Source organism: Stigmatopora nigra, chromosome 10 (assembly GCF_051989575.1).
Source record: "Stigmatopora nigra isolate UIUO_SnigA chromosome 10, RoL_Snig_1.1, whole genome shotgun sequence".
Lineage (NCBI taxonomy): Eukaryota > Metazoa > Chordata > Actinopteri > Syngnathiformes > Syngnathidae > Stigmatopora > Stigmatopora nigra.
The window spans coordinates 6,272,070-6,290,904 of record NC_135517.1 but is presented as its reverse complement, the minus strand read 5'-3'; the positions used below and the strand labels follow the sequence as shown (position 1 = coordinate 6,290,904).

At 41.7% G+C, this 18,835-nt stretch overlaps 1 protein-coding gene across 5 annotated transcripts in view; it reads right to left on the bottom strand.

The window, feature by feature from the left end:
- Nucleotides 1–2,125: 2,125 nt before the first annotated feature.
- bsnb (bassoon (presynaptic cytomatrix protein) b) overlaps nucleotides 2,126–18,835 on the bottom strand; it is a 42,288-nt gene continuing 25,578 nt past the window's right edge. For 2 of the 5 annotated variants that reach the window (XM_077725458.1, XM_077725462.1), the window contains exons 5-13: nucleotides 11,960–18,064; nucleotides 8,755–10,843; nucleotides 7,661–8,472; nucleotides 7,145–7,256; nucleotides 6,909–7,055; nucleotides 6,759–6,809; nucleotides 6,493–6,631; nucleotides 6,073–6,202; nucleotides 2,126–4,804 (exon numbers count right to left, since the gene is read on the bottom strand). In XM_077725458.1, the coding sequence (XP_077581584.1) occupies nucleotides 6,769–6,809; nucleotides 6,909–7,055; nucleotides 7,145–7,256; nucleotides 7,661–8,472; nucleotides 8,755–10,843; nucleotides 11,960–18,064 (9,306 nt within the window). In that variant the 3' untranslated portion in view covers nucleotides 2,126–4,804; nucleotides 6,073–6,202; nucleotides 6,493–6,631; nucleotides 6,759–6,768. The remainder of the gene's footprint in view (nucleotides 4,805–6,072; nucleotides 6,203–6,492; nucleotides 6,632–6,758; nucleotides 6,810–6,908; nucleotides 7,056–7,144; nucleotides 7,257–7,660; nucleotides 8,473–8,754; nucleotides 10,844–11,959; nucleotides 18,065–18,835) is intronic. The other 3 variants (XM_077725459.1, XM_077725461.1, XM_077725460.1) reach the window with 3 other exon arrangements.

Genomic DNA, 18,835 nt, shown 5'->3' with positions numbered 1-18,835 from the left:
TTTTAGGGTTGTGGATCCTACTAAATTATTGGTTGTTATATTACCATTGGTTTATACATTATAATAATAATAATAATTGGACATAGGCTTTGTCGTCATCATCAACAACAAAAGCGTAATTGTCATCATACCCAGAAACTGTGTATTACGAAATTGGTAGTGCTTCTCCATGAGGTGCGTTTTCGTGGCAAAAGACCCAAAATAAGTGTTAATTTCGGACTCGTAATTAGGCATTCTGCCGTTTTTTAATCATTAGTCCTTTTAGAAACTAAGCAACAATATTAGTTGGGTAGCGACCAAACTATGTTTTTTGGTTACTAACCTAGGGTTAGGGAATCAACATGACTGGTTAGAACAGTGCAAAGGATATTTTGCACAGAAATCTGGTTGTTGGACATTAAATTGGATAACTAATGCTCTCTGCTGGCCTCCTGTGGTACGAGTCAGAATTCAAATGATTGCAATCCAATTCAGCATTGTTATTGAGACCACATTCGGATTTTCAATGACTCTGCTCTACTATGTGAAACTCATTATTAAACTGGTTTATTCCAGTATTGTGTTGAGTTCTCGATAAGGGGGTGATTTTTTAAAAAATGACGTCATAATGTTGGTAAGGAGGTTTAATTAATGACTCATTGCATTTCAGGCCTTACGTTGAAAATGCTTTCAGCCTTATCAAAACCAAGTGACAAATAAAGACTTGGAGTTCTTGGCCTGCCTCGTAATCGATGTCACACTTCCTATCATTAGCGGATGAGTCACAGTGTCGGTGAGATCATGGCTACTGGAAATTATGGGCTGCTATACTTCGATCATGCTTTTCGGGGAAACAAATGACTACAGAAGCTGTCGGTTATAGTTTATGTGTCGAGAATAAATCCTTAAAAGAAGGACCTTTGGGTCACCTGACGGGGGGCGGGGGGATAACAGATTTTCTTTACAGGACATTTTAATGTTTGAATTGATTTTTCAAGCTTTGTATACAATGGTAGCACTAAATCAACACAAATCATCGAACCAAAGGCTGCCCTGCAAAATTTGTATTTTTAATAGGCAGCCTGGAAATAAAGGATGTGGAGTGGGTCTCGAATACTGATCGAAATGACAGATACGGATGATGAGGATATTGTGAGCCTGAAACGGAACTGACTGCTAGGTTGTGAGGATCAGGTGCAGGCAGACCACTGAGATGCACTGATATTTAAAGGGCAGCAGAGTAACAGACTGACTGGCTTTCAGCATGGTGGCGGATAGAAGATTAAACCAGCCAAATTGCAGTCAGAATTAGGAATAAAAGCTTTTAGCAGAAAGCAGGGATTTCTACTTAGAAAAACATCCACTATCTAAAAGAAATTGTACCAAAAGAAAAAAAAATCTGACATGTTCTCTTTCCTAAGGGGGATTTTTTTCCCTTGAGACACATTTAGACTACTAAATGTCTGCTTGAGCCTAAGGCCAAACATCACTAGTGGTAGGTAGCACCTTTGCCATGAGTGGAGTGAAACCAGATGAGAGCAGAATGCATTTAAAGATTCTTCCATTTAAGGTAGAAATGAGTGAAATCTTCATTTGGTGGAAAAATAACATTGACTTACAATTTCTTCCTCCTGCAGCTCATTTTTTTCTGCAAAGAAAGAACAAAAATTACCATTTTTTTCACAAGAGCACACCTTTTTAAATGATTGTTTTGGAATTTTACATGTGCATGTGAGAAGAATCTGCCTTTGTTCAAAGACAGTGAAGAAAGTGAGCTTAATTTCAAATGTAACTAGCAGCATTAACAGTAAAAACTCGATATACGAAATCTGTTATTTTCTTTTTCAGGTCAGAAATGGGGAAGCCCATATACATTTTTAATTAGGTACAAGTAAGGCTTCAGATGGCTCTTTGGTGAGTTGTTTTGGGGGATTTCCGATAAGGATATTTATAGCAGTTATGATTTAGGTTATTAACTGACGTTGACAGCAGTAGACATCTGAGTTAAATCATCTTTCAGGCCCATTGCCTTTGTAGGACTAGCTTAGTTATATTTTTCAATATTATTAGAATAACAATGTCAGGTTTTAGACCCAGAAACCTTTGCTTGGGGAAAATAGTTGACATGGAGAAACTGAGACCTATGTACATGATAACATTATATTTCTTTAATTTTTATTATTTTTCTCTGTTTGGAAAGGGTCAATATTTTTATTGAATCACATTACTGGACATGATGCACCAAAATGTACTAACCAATTTATCATTTTTACGGGAATACACTGAATAGAGCACAAGGTTTCACAATGGATACACACGACTGACGTTTTCTCCCTTTGCACTTACAACAGTGAATGACATTTTCCAGATGTTTAGCATCTATTTTTCCCAGTTTCTTCTGCAGATGACATTCTAGATCATAACCACTCAAACCTCCATTGTGGGTAGGACATTAAAGGCAAGATATTGCCATGGAGGTTCTAAAACACAATAAGGATAGAATCTCTACTCCAAGTGTATATGTTTCTCAACAGGAATTTTTTGTTCCACTGTTGCAAACAGTCAGCACAAGTTAGCCACATACGTAGACGATGCATAAGCAATTATCATAATCATCTTCCTTGTTGCTTGCTGTTAATAAATGTTCTTTTATAGACAAAAAGTTGGCAGCAAATACGGCATGAGGATGCACATGACAGCCGTACTCCAAAACAAAAGCTGTACAGTCAAATGAATGTGTATTTACAATCCCAAATGAAGATGGCTGCACTAAAAGCTGTTGAGTCCCACATAACCTCACATCAAGCAGATCGTCATTTCCCGTTTAGATGTCAGAGGCACATTGACATAACTTCCATGTGTCTACTCGTCTCAAGAGCAATGGCCACTACCAGCCAGGCTTGTGCTTTCCAAAACAAAAAGACATGCCCTGATTTGTGAGTAACTGGCAGAACTTTAACTCATTCCATTCTCTGCTCACCGGTCTGCTTGCAAACCTGGGTGATATCATGCCAAGCATTTTAATCATGCACCTTTCTCAGGCTTGGCTTCTGAGCGATTTAATCAAAGGTGTTGGGTATTGAGAAGAAAGAAGCATTCCATTCACCCAAGCAGGGTTCTAGTAACGCCCCAATTATGTTGACAATAATATTGACATAAATAAATGACAAATGCTGACCGTGTGTTGTGTCAACAGCCCAGACGGTCATTGCAAGCCCAGGTCAGGCAAAATGCTCGCAGAACTCACAAACAGCCAAGAAAGCAGCCAAGCAAATCCATGCTACGAAGCAACATGATGGCAGACATTCAAAAACAGACAGTGGACACAGTTTTTACCCTTTGGCAACAACTCCCTGTGGAAGGGGGCGACAGCTCAAGAAAACATGCAACAGAGAAAACAAAACAACTCTCGTTCAATAGACAGATTCATACAGACAAGCTGCGCAATAAAAACACAGGTAGGTGTCTCTATATGCTTTCTTAATCTTTTTTGTTGTTGTTGTTGTTCTTTTCCTGTGGTGGTGTCATGACCAGGTTCAAAATGAGTCTTTGCATAGAACTTTTGAATTGCTCATCTACACTTTGTGTGTGTAAGTACGTGGGGGGAAAAAGGCAGTGGGCCCAGCTTTTTTTGAGATTGGTGATGATGACTTAACCGTAGAGCAGAAAGTAACTCTGATTTGATGGCATTCATGTGCGTCTGTATGCGTTCCTATCACTCTGCATGCACTTATGCATCTGAACCTAACACACATGCACATCTGGTACGATGGTTGTAAACCGTTTGACAATCTGTACAACAGTAAGCGTTGGACAATTCCCCCAATCGCTGACATACACAACATTTAGACCATTGTGCTATATACTGTTATCTGCATGCTATTGCTTTTTTTTTTTAAGTCAACAAGCAAATCATTTGATGCAAGAAAAACGGACAATTAACAAAATAAAAAGCTTTCAATATAAACTCGTACCAAAGAAAACAACAAGGTAAAAATGTTCTTCCATAAATACACAAATGACAAATTTACATAATGACATCTTGAGAGAATATGTACATACAGTAGTAGTAGTAGTATACAGCGGTGTAAAAAGAAACGTGTCATGGTACATTTCAAAACATACGAGGTATATAAGTGAAAAATTAAATCAAACCAAAAAGTGGTGAGTGAATAAGGCTTTTCCAATCAGTGAATATGAGGCAAGTTGAAAAGGAACTCTAAAAAAATGAGACAGAAAATAACAATGGCTTTGTAATGGCAAGATATTAAGCCACTGCCCTTCTTTCATTTGGTCCTGTCATCTGAGGAAATCTCACTTCTGGGCACACTGGCAGTAATTTCTTTCCCAAACCAAAAAAAATAATAAATAGATCAATAAAGCTCATGATTAGTAGCTTCTGAACAATGTTGGAAAAGTAAAGACATGGATTTCTTTTTCAATTTTTTTTTCTTCCTCTAAAACATATACTTGTGCGTGCATGTACACGGAAACACAATGCATTCAGTAGAGACACTGAAAAGAGAATGAGAAGAACACATTCAAAGACAGGAGGGTTATTTTCCCATTCTGGAATGTAAAGATCAGAGAAACCCAGCACTCAGGTTTTTTTTGTGGAGTCGTCCGTAAGTGTTTTTTTTTAGTACCAGAAAAACCTATGATAGTCTTTAAGAAACAGCATCAATGTGGAATCAAAGATCCTTGCCAGATGTGGAATCCTCAGAAATGCTGAATATCCAGCAGAGGGCGAGCTGAGGCTTTCCTCAATTGCTTAACAGCCAGACTGACTGATCCATGACCATTCTTTTGGATCCTAGGTGGGTCTCTATGGAGGAGGAGAAGTAGCCTCATTATCATTAATGTTCTACTGTAATGGAGACTAATTTCTATGAAGTTTAGTACATCCACAAAGAATCAACTTTAGCACATAAACAAAACAAAGACGCTGATTTCAGATTGTTGGACATAGACCAAACCAATCGGAATAAAAGCAATCAATGAGTTTGTAACACATCTCTGCCTGGTCAGTTTTCTGTAACTTGCAGCCAATTGTAGGCCAGAGTTTCTGCTGTAATCTTCAGGAAGATGAACTGCTTGGGCTGAAAGAGGTTGTGATTCTGGTCCGTTTTCACACTCTCTTAATGAAACCTCACAATGACTCAGATTGATGAAGACCGCATTTGTGGCAGCTAAAAGAAAGGAACCAATCTACTTCATTCTTAGAGGGTCCCACTTGGTGCTTGGACAGAATTTGAAATCAAATTAATTCCAATTCACTTTATTTGTCCTAAGTGGCTTTGCACTTGTGAGCAGAATTAGTCCATTAGTTCATTGCACCATGTAATGAGGGCTGCTAACCATGAGTCATGAATCTGTGACCCTGCCTGCGTGTGTTCTTGTTCTCGTGCATCTTTGCGTGTGGGCCATTAAATCCAGGCTACAATTAGCTTTCTCCAGCTAATTTTAACCCTAGTTGCCTGGCCCAGATTATTGGAAGTGTGTGGAGAAAGAAGGTAAACTATCATGAGTACCCAGTTGATTTACATTGTCTTGCAGCAAAAAGTTGAAAAGTAGTATTACCTTAAATAACTAAAACTATTTTTTGTAAGTCTGCAGAACCTGATAGTGTTACCGCGTCATTGGCCTCACAGTGTGGGGGACCGGGGTTCAAATCCAGGTCGGTCCACCTGTGTGGAGTTTGTATGTTCTCCACGGGCATGGGTGGGTTTTCTTTGGGTACTCCGGTTTCCTCCCACATTCCAAAGACATGCATGGTAGGCTGATTGGACACTAGATTGCCCCTAAGTATGAGTGTGAGCGTGAATGGTTGTTTGTCTCCTTGTGCCCAGCGATTGGCTGGCCTCTGGCCCGGAGTTAGCTGGGATAGGCTTCAGCACCCCCTGCGAATGGGATTCTTAAAAAGATTTTTGTGTATGGGAAGAAATCTCAGAATTGACTTTAGAGGGTCTGTTTATATTGAATGACATTGCTAACACATGAAAAGTCAGATCTAATAATGACACACATGGCAGGAATAATCCCAAACATAATCTCCCTGTCTAGGGTCAACATGTTTACATGGCTTTCACTTACCATGTGGTGGGAATGAAACAATGTCATGTTTGGGATTCACTTCATTTCCAGGTCTTCCTCTTCATTCAGTTCAACTTTAATCACATGCATATCTGGGGAATTACATGCTGGCACTCCTTTGATTCTAATTCTGTTTAGTAATATTAAGAAAAGTAAAGATTAGTTCAAAAATCGCAGAACTGTGCTTAACTACACTCTGCAAGTACAAAATTGCATGGCCAAAATGAATGAGATTTAAAATAAGAGGAGTATGCAAGTATTTCTATTTATTTGTTTTACTTTAATCTTGCTTTTTTAATGATGACAGCGTCACCCAAAATGGATAATATTTCTAGTTCTTGACACTGACTTAATGCTTGATAGGGCAAGTGACACTGCATTCATCCCAAGAGACAAAGATGAGACAAAAAAGACACTTACTGATGCTTTGAGGAGTTATTCCCCTTGATCTTTCTCGCTCTCTCTCACCTCCTCTGTGATGATAAAATGTAATAAAGGTAGTTTCATAGGTTTTTCCGGTACAAAGCCTTAAATGTTGCATCGTTTTCGACTGCAGTATCTAAAGAAACAAAACACATTTTCTTTGAGGCAATCGAAAAACCATTTCTTTTAGTTTCATTCAACACTATTTCCAATATTATTATATATAAATGAAAAAAAAAATGGCTTGTCAAAGTTTTCCTCACCCTCTCCAATTCAAAAGAATGAAGTGAATTTCTTCCCAAGGCCAGACAGAGCTGTGAGAATGGATAAGAACATAAAAACATTCAATAAAACCACTGCAATTCAATCGTTATGCCTTTTCCTGGATGAAAAACAGAAAAACTGAAATGTACCATCTCCTAGTTTTCCCGCCTGCTCCGCTGCACCTCCTTGTAGAATTTTGCTCAGAACGTTTTCCCCTTCAGTTGGTGCTTGCCCAGCTGCAGCGCTGCCAATACCCCCAGCTTTGCTGCCGATCCCGACAGGGGCGGCTTTTGAGCCTGCAGGAAAAAAGTTTTACACTATATACCTTGGGATGCTGTATTTTTAAACCTGCTGACAGTGTGGTGCTCAAAGTTGTCAATCTTACCAATGCCTGTTAGAGGGGGTGCCGTTGTTTTAGTAGTCTGAGGTATAGTTGGGACTGCCATTGAAGGCTTCATTCCTATAGAAGTTGCTGATGGTGTGGCATCCATTTTCACCTGAAAGAAGCAGACAATAATGTTACTTTATTACAATTGTATTTATATCTAGCCAACTTACTCCACCAGAGAAAAATAGTTTGAATTGGATTTTTGGCACAAAATCTGAAAATTCTCTTTATCCTCTACAAAATATGATTTTTAAACTACTATAACTACACAGGCAACTGTTGATGTTTCTAAAAGTGAGACCCTTTCAGTCTATTTAATGTTCTATTATTTCCCTGCTTAATTTAAACAGCTATATATGCATAGAATTTTTGTGTAAAAAAACAACAACAAAAAAACAACTCCTACCTTATGTCACTTGTAGGTAGATGTACCAAATATTTGAATTATGGTGAGTTGAACTATAGCAAAAGCACAGGACTATTTATTAGATTTTTTAAAAAATGTTAACTAACCGCTGTAGTTGTTGGCTGCGCTGCTGCAGGGGCTCCTCCTGATGGACGTCCCTGTGTTTGTGCAGGAGTTGTTTTGGGCTGCTGCTGTTGCTGTGATGATGGTGCAGTTCCTACAGTTGTTGTTGGCTGGTTGTTAGTAAGTAGTTGACTCTGTGGTTGTGGCAGCTGCTGCTGTTGTGCACTGAGTTGCTGCTGTTGGGGTTGCTGAATTGCATCAAGAGGCTCAGAACCTTGATGTCTTCCCGGCTGGCTTGGGACACTTGATCGCTGTTGCCCGACATGGCCCTGCTGCTGCATCTTAGAGCCGGAAGTAGGGGCATCCTGTCTTCTTGTGCGTTCTCCTTGTTGTCTTTGGCTCCGTCCCCCAGTGCCGTGGTGATGGCCAGCAGCCTGGTCACGAGAGAAGTCCCCTGAATTACGGGGACTTCCTTGGGTTGAACGGGAGTCTGGTCCGCCCCTCCTTTGGGTAGAAGAAGTGCTCCTGCCGTCAGGTCGTGCTGATGTGTCTTTGGGGTGTGTTCTGGAAGAACGAGAAGATCTGGGGTCTTCTGAGACGTGTCGAGATGAGTTGTGCCTCCCGGAAGTGTTGCCATGATACCGTTGGTCCCTTGATGATGCCGAAGAGGGATGGCGCTGATGGTTTTCATCCTGGGGTCCATATTCTTCTGGTGGATCATCATAGTCATGGTAGGTGTGCTTGGCCCGTCTACCTGAAGATGACTGATTTCCACCTCTGTGATGTCTCGAACGTTCGGATCTGGCCTCTCGCGGCTTTTCAAACCAATCCGTTTCCTCTTGACCCAAATGGTAGGCTTTTTCAAAATCAGAAGAAAAATGATCAGTCAGTAGTTTTTCCTTGCAAATTGTGGTGTGGCAGAAGCCATTCGATTAAATGAAATCCACTTCATGCAGGCATGCAAATTTTACGAATCCATGGACAAAACAGGACAACAACTTCACGCAAAAAAAATGCAAAGAGCATGCAGAAAAAAACATGTGTAAAATCACTTATTTTCAGAGAAAACATTCCAGAGCACAAAAAGGTGGAATAAGCAAGCATGCGAGCACAAATTAAAATATTCAGAACCAGTTACCTTCACTGTCAGAAACAGCACAGTTCATGTCATCTACAAGGTAAGGGTCATCTGGTTTATACACATGACTCCTGGGAAGGTCTTTCTTATGGTGATCTTGCACATCTGGAAGTGAATGACTGGACCCGTACTGGTTTCTCACATCATGGGCATTGGGAACAGCTGAGCTCCGTCCAATGCCTACAGGTTTGCCGACAGGACTTATTGGGCTCTCTTCCTCTGAATTCTGATTGCGTATGGGTGGCCTTCCGCTGCGGCTGCTTCTCTGAGAACGCTCCATGGCATCCCTCTCATAGGATTTGCTTCTGTGACCTGAAGTATCTCGGGATGATATCTTATCCATGCCGTATCCTGTAGACCTAGACCTACCAGAACTGTACATGTGATCTTCTTCCTCAAGACCTTCGCGACTGGCACCATAATATTTCTGCTGGTCATATGCATTCCTCTTCATACTGTATGCTAATTCATCATGCTTTTTAGTCCTGGACACCACAGTACAACTACCTCCTGTCGAGGTTGTCATAGTGTAGGATGCCAGGTCTGCCTCCACATCTCGAGCTTCTTCAATAGGAGAAAATTTCGATATTTTCTGTTCCATTCCTTGTTTTCGGTGCTTACTACGCTTGGAAGAGACTACTGCTGGGGCCAGATTCTTGGGGGACACTTTGTGGCTACCGGAATTGCCTCGAGATGAGTGTTTGTAGTCATCATAATAATAAGTTCCTCCGCTAACTGTGGTGCTAGTGCGACTGTCTACTGTGCTCTGGTAAGCCATTGTTCCAGTGGGTCTTCCATAAGCATCCACTGGCTCATCTTCAGGTCTGCCGTAAGGGCTGCCACGTCCAGGGCCATTCTCAGTGCGATATCGCCCACCTACGGGTGGACCGAGGGCATCAGTGGCTGGGCCAGTGTTCTCTTTTGTCAGCTCACTGATGTCATCTATCATTACATAATTCCGTGGGATGTTCTGTTCTAAGTTAGAGGTGTATTGTTCATCTGAAACATAAGCAGATGTTGGGCTCTCACCAGAGTGCATATGGCCAGGTTCGGAGTGGCGATATTGTCCATAAGCATTAGTATAGGCAGGACCATATGCTGTTTCAGGAGCTGATGTGGCCACTGAGACTGCTGGGTTGCTGATGACCTCATAGTTTGTGGGAAGTTTCTGCTCAAGGTCAGCCAAAGAGGTTTGCCTTGGCCTTTGGTGTACTGTGAGGATATCAGCCTGGGTTGGGTAAGAAAGCCCAGGTTGGTAGGAGCTATGGCTGGGATAAGGAAGGGTTTGCCCAGGCACAGGCTGATTCGGGGGATGGAAGGCCTGGGGACCATGCTGGTGCATGCCAAGGTCTGTCTGATAAGAAGTTTGGCTATACATACGGGAGGAATAGTTTCCTTGGTTTTGGTAGGCAGGGCCTGGAGGGGGGTGGGGCTGGAATGTCCCTGGCTGGGGAGCAGAGGAAGATGGGTACTGAGGAGGTTGGAAACCAATTTGATGGTAGGAGGAGCCCGGCTGTTGTGATGATGGTTGATTTTGAGGGTAGGGATAAGACATATAGGAGGAGGTGGTCGAATATTGGGATGTTGCGTTCAGATCATTAGCAAAGGGACTCATTGGTGCAGTGCTGGGCCTTGTGAGCAAACCATTGGCATCAAAGGTTACTGTTGCAGTTCCTATCCTGAGGTTGTTCAGCTCGCTGTCTGACATGTAGTCCCGAGCATCCCCCATGCAACGCAAGTATGCGATTTCTCTTCTCTCCCGTTCCTTAACCATGGTCTCCTTACGCTGAGTTATGCCCAGTTCCAAGTAACGTAGTTTGGCATCAATTTCTTTCTCTTCTTCCTCTAGTTCGGCTTGCTGCTTTCGTAACTTTGACGACTCTTGTTCCACAGCCTTTAATTCACTCAGCAAACCTGCCTTGGTGACTCCTGGTGCAGGTCTAGGCAAAACCCTCTGGGGCATGCCAGGAGAACTATACATTTGTGCTGGAGTAACTATGGGCACCGGAGACTCTTCGGGAGGGGGGCTGGGAAGAGTCCTCTTTACCTTCCTCATCGCAGCATTCTGCTGCTGCAGGGTGGCCATCTGCTAAAAGAGGCAAAACACATCAGCAGAATGAGCTATAAACAGAATGTGTTTATGTAGATTAGGCTCATTAATGTGCATCCGTATGCATAAAGGGTTTGCATACCTTTAATTAAAAACGGTAAAGATTTTTTTAAAAAAGTCAAATTTAAGTGCTTAATTCGAATTGGCCTACATGCAGAACAGAAGCGTCATCTACACCTAAATTTTAATGAACACTATAATTCTCTTACAATTGTAATTCTTATATTATGTGGCTGTCAAAGAGAGAATGGATGTCGGCACTCTAGGTTATCACAGTCAAATTGGCTGATCTATCGAGAATCACCATCATACTGTGTAATGTTATACATTTATATTTTAAGTAAAACATGTTGATTAATTTCAGGCATAAATTCATTTATAAATCTGATGAAACAAAATTCCAATTTGTTAATTTACAACTTTCTCCAGTTTTCTAAATGTTCAGATAGTTAGAAAATTGCAAACTAATTATGAATTAACCTTTTTCATGGCAACATGCATCATAAAAATAAATTAATATATAGTAAAATTATGCCTGTCTAATACTTACAATTTGGTTGAAATGGGTAAATCCATGATGATGATTGATGATTACCAAGTGATATTATAAATAACATTAATATTTTTCTGTTTTAATTATTGCGTATGATTAATGGTCTTAATTTCCTTTAAAAGGCTGATTAAACAATAAGAAAGGTAAGCATAACAATGATGTATCCGTATGCTGTGTCTTCCTGGCAACTCTTAAGCATTAGCTGGTCAGAGAGTGTGAGAGAGGGAGAGAGAGAGAAAGGAGAAAAATGGGTGGAGACTCCATGGAAGGAAAAGTATAGGAAAAGCTGATGGGAAAAGTACTTCTGGCATGGTGAACCTATTCCTTCAACATTCTCTTCATTTGACAACATTCTCGCCCCAGTCAGATCTTGAGTAGCTATTTGTTAGAAGTAGAGTAGTTTTAACTATTTTTATTTTATTTACTCAATACGATGCTCATACTACAAGGGTCAAATTCAAGCTATTCAGTTATTTTTCATGTAGGAATGCATTGGGTCATTCCCATGATCCTAAAATAACAATAAAAAAAGTCTTCCATACCTGACTGTTAGACAGAGGTTGCTGATGATATGGCGAAAATCTGTTCTTCGCTGGATCGTCTGATGTGGGGCTGAGAGGCTTTGGATCAGACATGGAGCGTTGCACACTTTTTATTGGTCTTGGTAGAGACTGTTGGCGTTGTGGTGATTCAGCAGTGAAAGCCTTTTGCTGGGGTGTCACATGGGCTTTGTTCAGCTTCTCTTGCGAAGCAAATGTTGTCTCCAGCATGCGATGAGGAGACAATGGTGACACTGGGGAGTATAGAACCTGAGGAGATTTGGGGGGCTGGCGAGGGCATTCATTTGGTTGTGGCTGATAACCAATTTCCAAAGGGTCAGGTTTCCTTCTTTCAAACTTAGCAACAACGCCTTGTTGTCTTGAGGAGTTTGTTTCACATGTATTTGCACTAACTACGTGCATACTTGTAGAATACGGACTAATTGTTGTAGGGACACTGAGTTGAGGAGCAACCACACCTTGAGAGTGTGACTCTGGTTCAGTCTGACAAGCCAGACTTTCGCCCTTGCGTGTCCTCTCGGGAGCTGCTATGTAATGTAACAGGTCAACCTTTGAGCTTTCTGCCATAGTGATATGAATAGCTGGTGAAACCCTTCCAAGTTGATCAGGTTCTGTCTGGCATGAGGAGTCATTTGAAGTTTGAATAGCTATGCTTGCAGATACTGATCTCGATGAGCCATCTGCTTTACTCTCACTACTGGATTCTGAGTGCTTTGAAATACGTGAGCGACGGCGCCTCACTGGCTGCTGGTCCCAGTCTCCCTGGTCTTCTTCATCAGTCTGAACACTGCAATCTGCAATACGTCTTGTTCTTCTGCGGCGGTTTATGAAACGTTCCTCTCCATCTTCGTCATCTGTTTGTATACAACTGTCTGCAATCTTCTTCCCAGAATCATCTTCTGTGCTGTCTCTAAGACGTGGCATAGAATTTTGCTTCTTCATAATCTTCGAATCAGATTGTTTTTCAGTGCTTCTTAAAGACATTTCTGACACAGAACTATGAATAGGTCTGGCAGAAACCACAGCTTGGACCACTTGTCCATCTTGCCAAAATTGAACGGTTTGCCCTTCTTGTTGAATAACCCTTCCACTCTGGTCGCAAATAAGGAAGCCTTGAGGTGCTGCTCCGCTAACCACCACCCCTTGTATGGCCCCCTGGGCAGATGTTGCTGCAGTGGTTGCCGATGCCGCGGCTGCCTCTGCTGCTACAGCAGCTGCTGCTGTCTTTTGCCTTTTCTGCTCCTCCAGCTGCATTTGGAGTTGCTGCTGCAGGGACTGAATTTGTTCAAGCTGCATTCTCTGTTGGGCCAGTTGCTCTCTTTGCATTATAAGCTGAGTCTCCCGCTCTGCTTGCTGTTGTTGTAGGACCTGTTGCTTGATGGTATGTAATTCTTGAATTTCACGCTGAACAATTAGTTGTTCTTTTTCTCTGTGTCGCTGAAGCTCCATACGATCTCGCTCAAGCTCTTCATGAAGGCGCAGCTGCCTCATTTTTTCCAATTCAACACGCTCTCGCTCTAGTTGCAGCATGTGTTCTTGTTGCTGACTCAGCCTCTCATCTTCCTTATCCTTTTGTGCATCAACAGCAGAAGATGTTTTTGAGGTTGAGCCGGTATCACCAGTTGTGATGTTACCATGAGTCAAAACAGCATGTTGGGGTTGATTGATAGATTGAGCTTGAAGATGTGTCTGGGTCAAGGATAAGGGTTCTGTTTGAGCGGGTAGCTGCTGTGGCTGCATCTGTGTTGACTTTGCATTTGGAAGCTGTCCTTGACTTTGAGCTATAGACATCTGTGAAGAGTGTTGAGTCTGATTCATTTGTTGAACTGAAGTGGTTTGTATACAAGCTCCTAATGTGTTTTGCGGTGAGGCAACTTGGGGTGGTGGAATTATTGGAGCTGCAGTTGAAGGCTTTCCAAGATACATGGGAGTTTCATCTTGTGAGGTGCTTAGAGTAGACATACTGCCAGAGGTGGTGGTTGTATATTGGCTTAGAGAAGGATGTGGATATGTTCCTTGGGTGGTCAGTGGTGTTTTGGGATTAACTTGAGGCAACCTGGTAATACTAGCTAATGGTACAGCAGTTACACCTGTTGGGTATGGCCTGTAAATGCCTCTAGGCATGGGATGCAGAACAGGACCTGGCTGGGTAGTAATTGGCAATGTAGAGGCTATTGGGGCGTTAATGGTAGAATAAATCATGCCATCCCCTCCTCTCAAAGCAGCGGGATACAGGGCACGTATACTTGCCTGCCTTGCGTTTATTAGGTTTGTTAGGGTTTGACCATTTGGCAAGGCTCTTCCATCTGGGCCGTACATCAAGCTTGCCCTTATTGATGCAAGACTTTGCTGGAGATTTAACCGGCCTAAATGCCCACCTCTACCTACTCCATAAGGCATTAGTTCAGGATTATGTCCAAACCGTGTTGCAAAATGATCCACTGTGTTAAGAGCAGAACACATCTGACTAATTTCCCTTGCAGTGGTTGCACTCATTTGAGCTAGATTGGAGTCTTGTTGTCCTGTTAAGTCTTTCGACCCATAGCCATACTCAGAATTAATATTTGAAAGTGAGCCATAACGGCGCATGGGTAATGTTGGACCTGTAATATCTCCTTGGTGACGCAAGTCAGTGTATGATCCGTACTGAGCTCCCATTCCCAGGTAACCGCTATCATAATTCTGATTCATATTGGTAAGATCTACTGCCATACCACCCTTAAGATTCATCTGGCAGTGACTACCCTCATTCATTGTGGGCAGATTAGTATCAGACATGGAGGGTTGTATTCTTCCTGAAGGAGTTATTGGTTTTTGGTATGGGTTATTTTCTTCTTTAACACCTTGTGTTGCCTGAAATTGTTGTTGTTGACTGATATTATAATGCACATGATGAGGAAGAGGAGGAGGTGGTAATTTGGGTGTCTCTGTGATTCCTTTTTTATCAGGTGATAGTGCTGTGGGTTTCTGAGTGAATGACCCTGCACAAGAACCTGCAAATGGCAGATTGTATACGACATCGCAACACGCAACTTGGTTTTCTGGTTTGATCTGCCCAGTTAAATCCAATACTTGAGGGGTTGGAGGAGAATCATCTTTCTTTAACAACTGAGTCACTGCTCCTGCCGGTGATGTTTTATTCTCATCAATTTGGACCATCATAACATGGGGCTTTCCGGTGGATAGGTTCATTACTGTTGGTTTATTTTGTAGCTCTAGAGCGACCCCGCCATAGATTTCATGAGAAGCACTACATACAGGCTGGGTAGCTAATGGAGCAACTCTAGCAGTAACTACAGGCTGTGAACTGGTTGTCTGATTGACTATGAGATCTTTTTTAATCACAAGGGGAGTGTGATTTGCTAAGTTGAAACGAGCAAAAGAAGTTTGTTGCTGATGTTGCTGAAGCTGCTGCTCAAGAAGCTGCTGTTGTTGCAGGAGCTTTTGTTGTTGTATTTGCAATTGCTGCTGTTGAATGCCTAGGTTCTCAAGGCAGGCATCAATTTTGGGAATGAAAGGGTCTGAGACTGGTGTTTTACTCTGGGATAAACACACCGCTGATCCCACCCCCTGACCCAAATCCACACGGTTTTGCAAAGGATCACCATAGACAACAGTCTGTTTGGGTTGAGATATGAACACAGAACCTGCAACAGTTACACTTACTGTTGTTGATGCCGGTATATGCCGTTGCTCTTGTGCATTCAGATTCATGATAAGAGGTTGCACGGCTGTGTGCCGAACAGATTGCTGTTCGGCTCCAATAGAATATCTCCGTGAGTCGGAAGCTAGGGAAGTTAGATCCATCCCTTGGTCTGTCATTATAATTGGGGCAGATCTCATTGGGGCTCTAAGATCAACAATAGTAGTTGGATGGGTTTGGCTCTGACCCATACTCAAAGTGCCAAAGTTTTCCATAGAAGGTGAACATTGACTCTGTGTGCTATCAGCAAAATTTGTTTTTTCAACATTCATCGGTGAACAATGCCTTTGGGATAACTGGGATGGATGCATTGGTGGTGAAGGTGGTGAACTTCCGGCTGAATGTTGGGAGCTATAAAGGGTTTTATAGCTAACCTCCGTAGGTGATGATAATGGGGAAGTGGATGAATTTACAGTAACAGGCTTGGCCATTACTGGTGAGTCTTGAGAGGACTGTTGTCGTACAAGACGTGGTGAATTAGACCTTGGAGCTCCATGGGACGTTGACGATGGCCCACCAGGCAATGTTGGCAACTGCCTACCACCACTTCCTGTGGGGCGCACAAGCGGTGTGTGAGTTGGGCTTTGTACAGGAGAAGTGGTGGGCGAGGATTGTGGGCTGGGCCCTTTGAAAAGGGAGAAAACTTTGGAGGTTAGCGATGATGATGATGTTGCAGAGTCTGTTGATGCCTGTGCTGACCGTTGTGTGCCTAGTCCAGCTGCATTTCGAGTTGTAGAAGTGTGACTGCCTTGAATTTTGGTTGTTGTGACTCCACCCACAACACCTTCAATTTTGGCACTCTGTGACACCAACCTATTTTGAGTTTCTTTTGATAGATGCCCAGCATGAATTCCTGATGCAGGGAAGGACATAGGTGCAGTAATTTGGGTTGGACTAGATCCTGGAGTTAAGGCAGAAGCAGTTTCAAGGTTTGCATTTTCAGTTAAAGAATGCTTTTGCTGCATATTTCTTCCTTGTTTTTGAAGGAATTGAGCTTTTCTCATCATCTCCTCATAAACTTCTTCTGCACTCTTTAGTGTTTTATCAGTGGAAGACATACAAGATGTCTTTTCTGTTGGGGAGTATAGTGATGTAAATGTTGGAAGATTAAATTCATTTCCAGATTTGTACAGCTTTCCACCTATAATCTCGAAACCTTCTGCTTCAGAGTCCATTGAGGGTGAATATTCAGAACATGATGACCTGTGGAGCTCTTCCATCTCAGCAGCTTGTCTCAGTTCCTCAGTTGGTGACGCATCCTCAATGGGAGACAGATTACTGGGGGGTGTTTTTGATCTTTCCCGGCGTCTCTGTGCTCGTAGTTCCTCTTTATCCCTTTTTGTTTTTCTAGCAGTACTTCGAATCCTCTGTTGCTCAAGATCTCTCATTTGTTCCTGTTCTCTTAAGAGCTCTTCTTCCTCTCTGAGTTCATCCTCCTCAGAGGAATCCTCAATGGTGGGAAGCAATGGCCCATGTGAGCGATGTCTGGCTTTTCTCTGCTGCTTTGCTTCCTCTAGTCTTGCTCGACTAGGGCTGCTGTCGCTGTCATCCTCCATGGATGATACCGACGTGGGGGATGTTCCTGAAGTGTAGCTGGGAGTGGTAGCAGGTAAAGTGGATGAATATTCTCCTTTGGATCTCTCTTCTGGAGAACCTGTTAGACTTTCCATCTCTAGTTCTGGTTCTCTTAAGTCATGCTCAGTACTGAGTTCCATGTCTCTGTTGTAACTGTTAGTATTATTTAACTCAATTGTCTTAAAACGGCGAAGTCCCCCAGCCATTGCAACATCTTCCTCTTCTTCTGCCTTATACAATCCTTCTGAGTCTTTGGCTGCATCCTCAAAACTACTAGAGTGGTGAGGGAGTCGTCTTCTCTCTTTGTTTAGATCACCACTAGTTTTATTGCCTTTTTTAGCTTTCTGGTCTCCATATCCCTCTAACTCATCTTCATCGGCACTCATCTCCATAATTTGTCTCCTCATAAACTCTTCTTCTGTTAAATCTTTATGTGCTTTCTTTTGTCTTACGGGCAATGGCGAGAGACCACTCTCACTACTGTCTTCCACATAATCATGGCGGAGCTTACAGCTGAGCTCATCATCTGATTCATCTCTTGCTGCATCATCATCCGGACTAATGTCACATCCTTGTCTAACAGACAGCGAATAAGGCCGATGTTTCTGGTCCGATGAAGCTTTTGACTCCAATAGTGGCTTCATTGATGTCTCTAACTTGGTTATTTCAGAAGAAATTGGGACACCTCGTTCATTGAGCTTGACTGCATCTTCATGAATCTTACCAATAATCTCCCCTTGATAACTAGAGATCCCATCGGAGGAGTATCCAGTGTCACTTAAACTCTGTGAACTTGATTTGATGTAATCCTAAAAGGGAACAAAAACAAGAGTCAAAATCAATGAAGTATATTTTCTTCTATAAAATAATTGTAACCCTCCTCAAAGTCCAGAGCATGAAAACTTTGAGCTTTTCTCAAGAACAATGCAATACAACAAACAGAGGGTGTCTCTAATATGAATATATTAGAGTATTTTACAGTACATGAAAAAGGACAACCATAATCATATGGTTAGAATTTAAGATCAAATCAACCAAAATACTACATCACATTTTACAGTTGTTATCAGGATTGCTGACTAGTTATTATAGGAAGAATCAGTTTGATAATATAATGTAATTTCAAATGGAATAAAGGAAATAATTTTGGTTGATTTTTTTTTCCACTTCAATGTTGCATACAGATGTGGGATTCATTCAAAAAACACAGCTCATATTACAGACTTCTAAACAAAAACCAGCAGACAAATGGCATTCCTCCGCATGCTTGATTGCGCATTCTCGAATCCATTCTTCGAGATGTTGAAGAATAGTGGCCATGCTTAGAATGCTTAAAATATCACAATGGTTTTCACAAACTTTTAGCAAAACTCTTCAGAAAACAAACTAAAAAATTCCAGTAAAAATAAAATAGGCATGGAAATAAAATCATGATTGAATTAAAAGAAAACATAAAGTTCATGTTATTATTGATGAGTTTGAATGTGTTATGAAGATCAAGTAGATAAAAAATGATAATTCTCCTTAATCCTTAAATAAACACAAAAAAATACAAACATTAGTGATTACTATTATAGAGC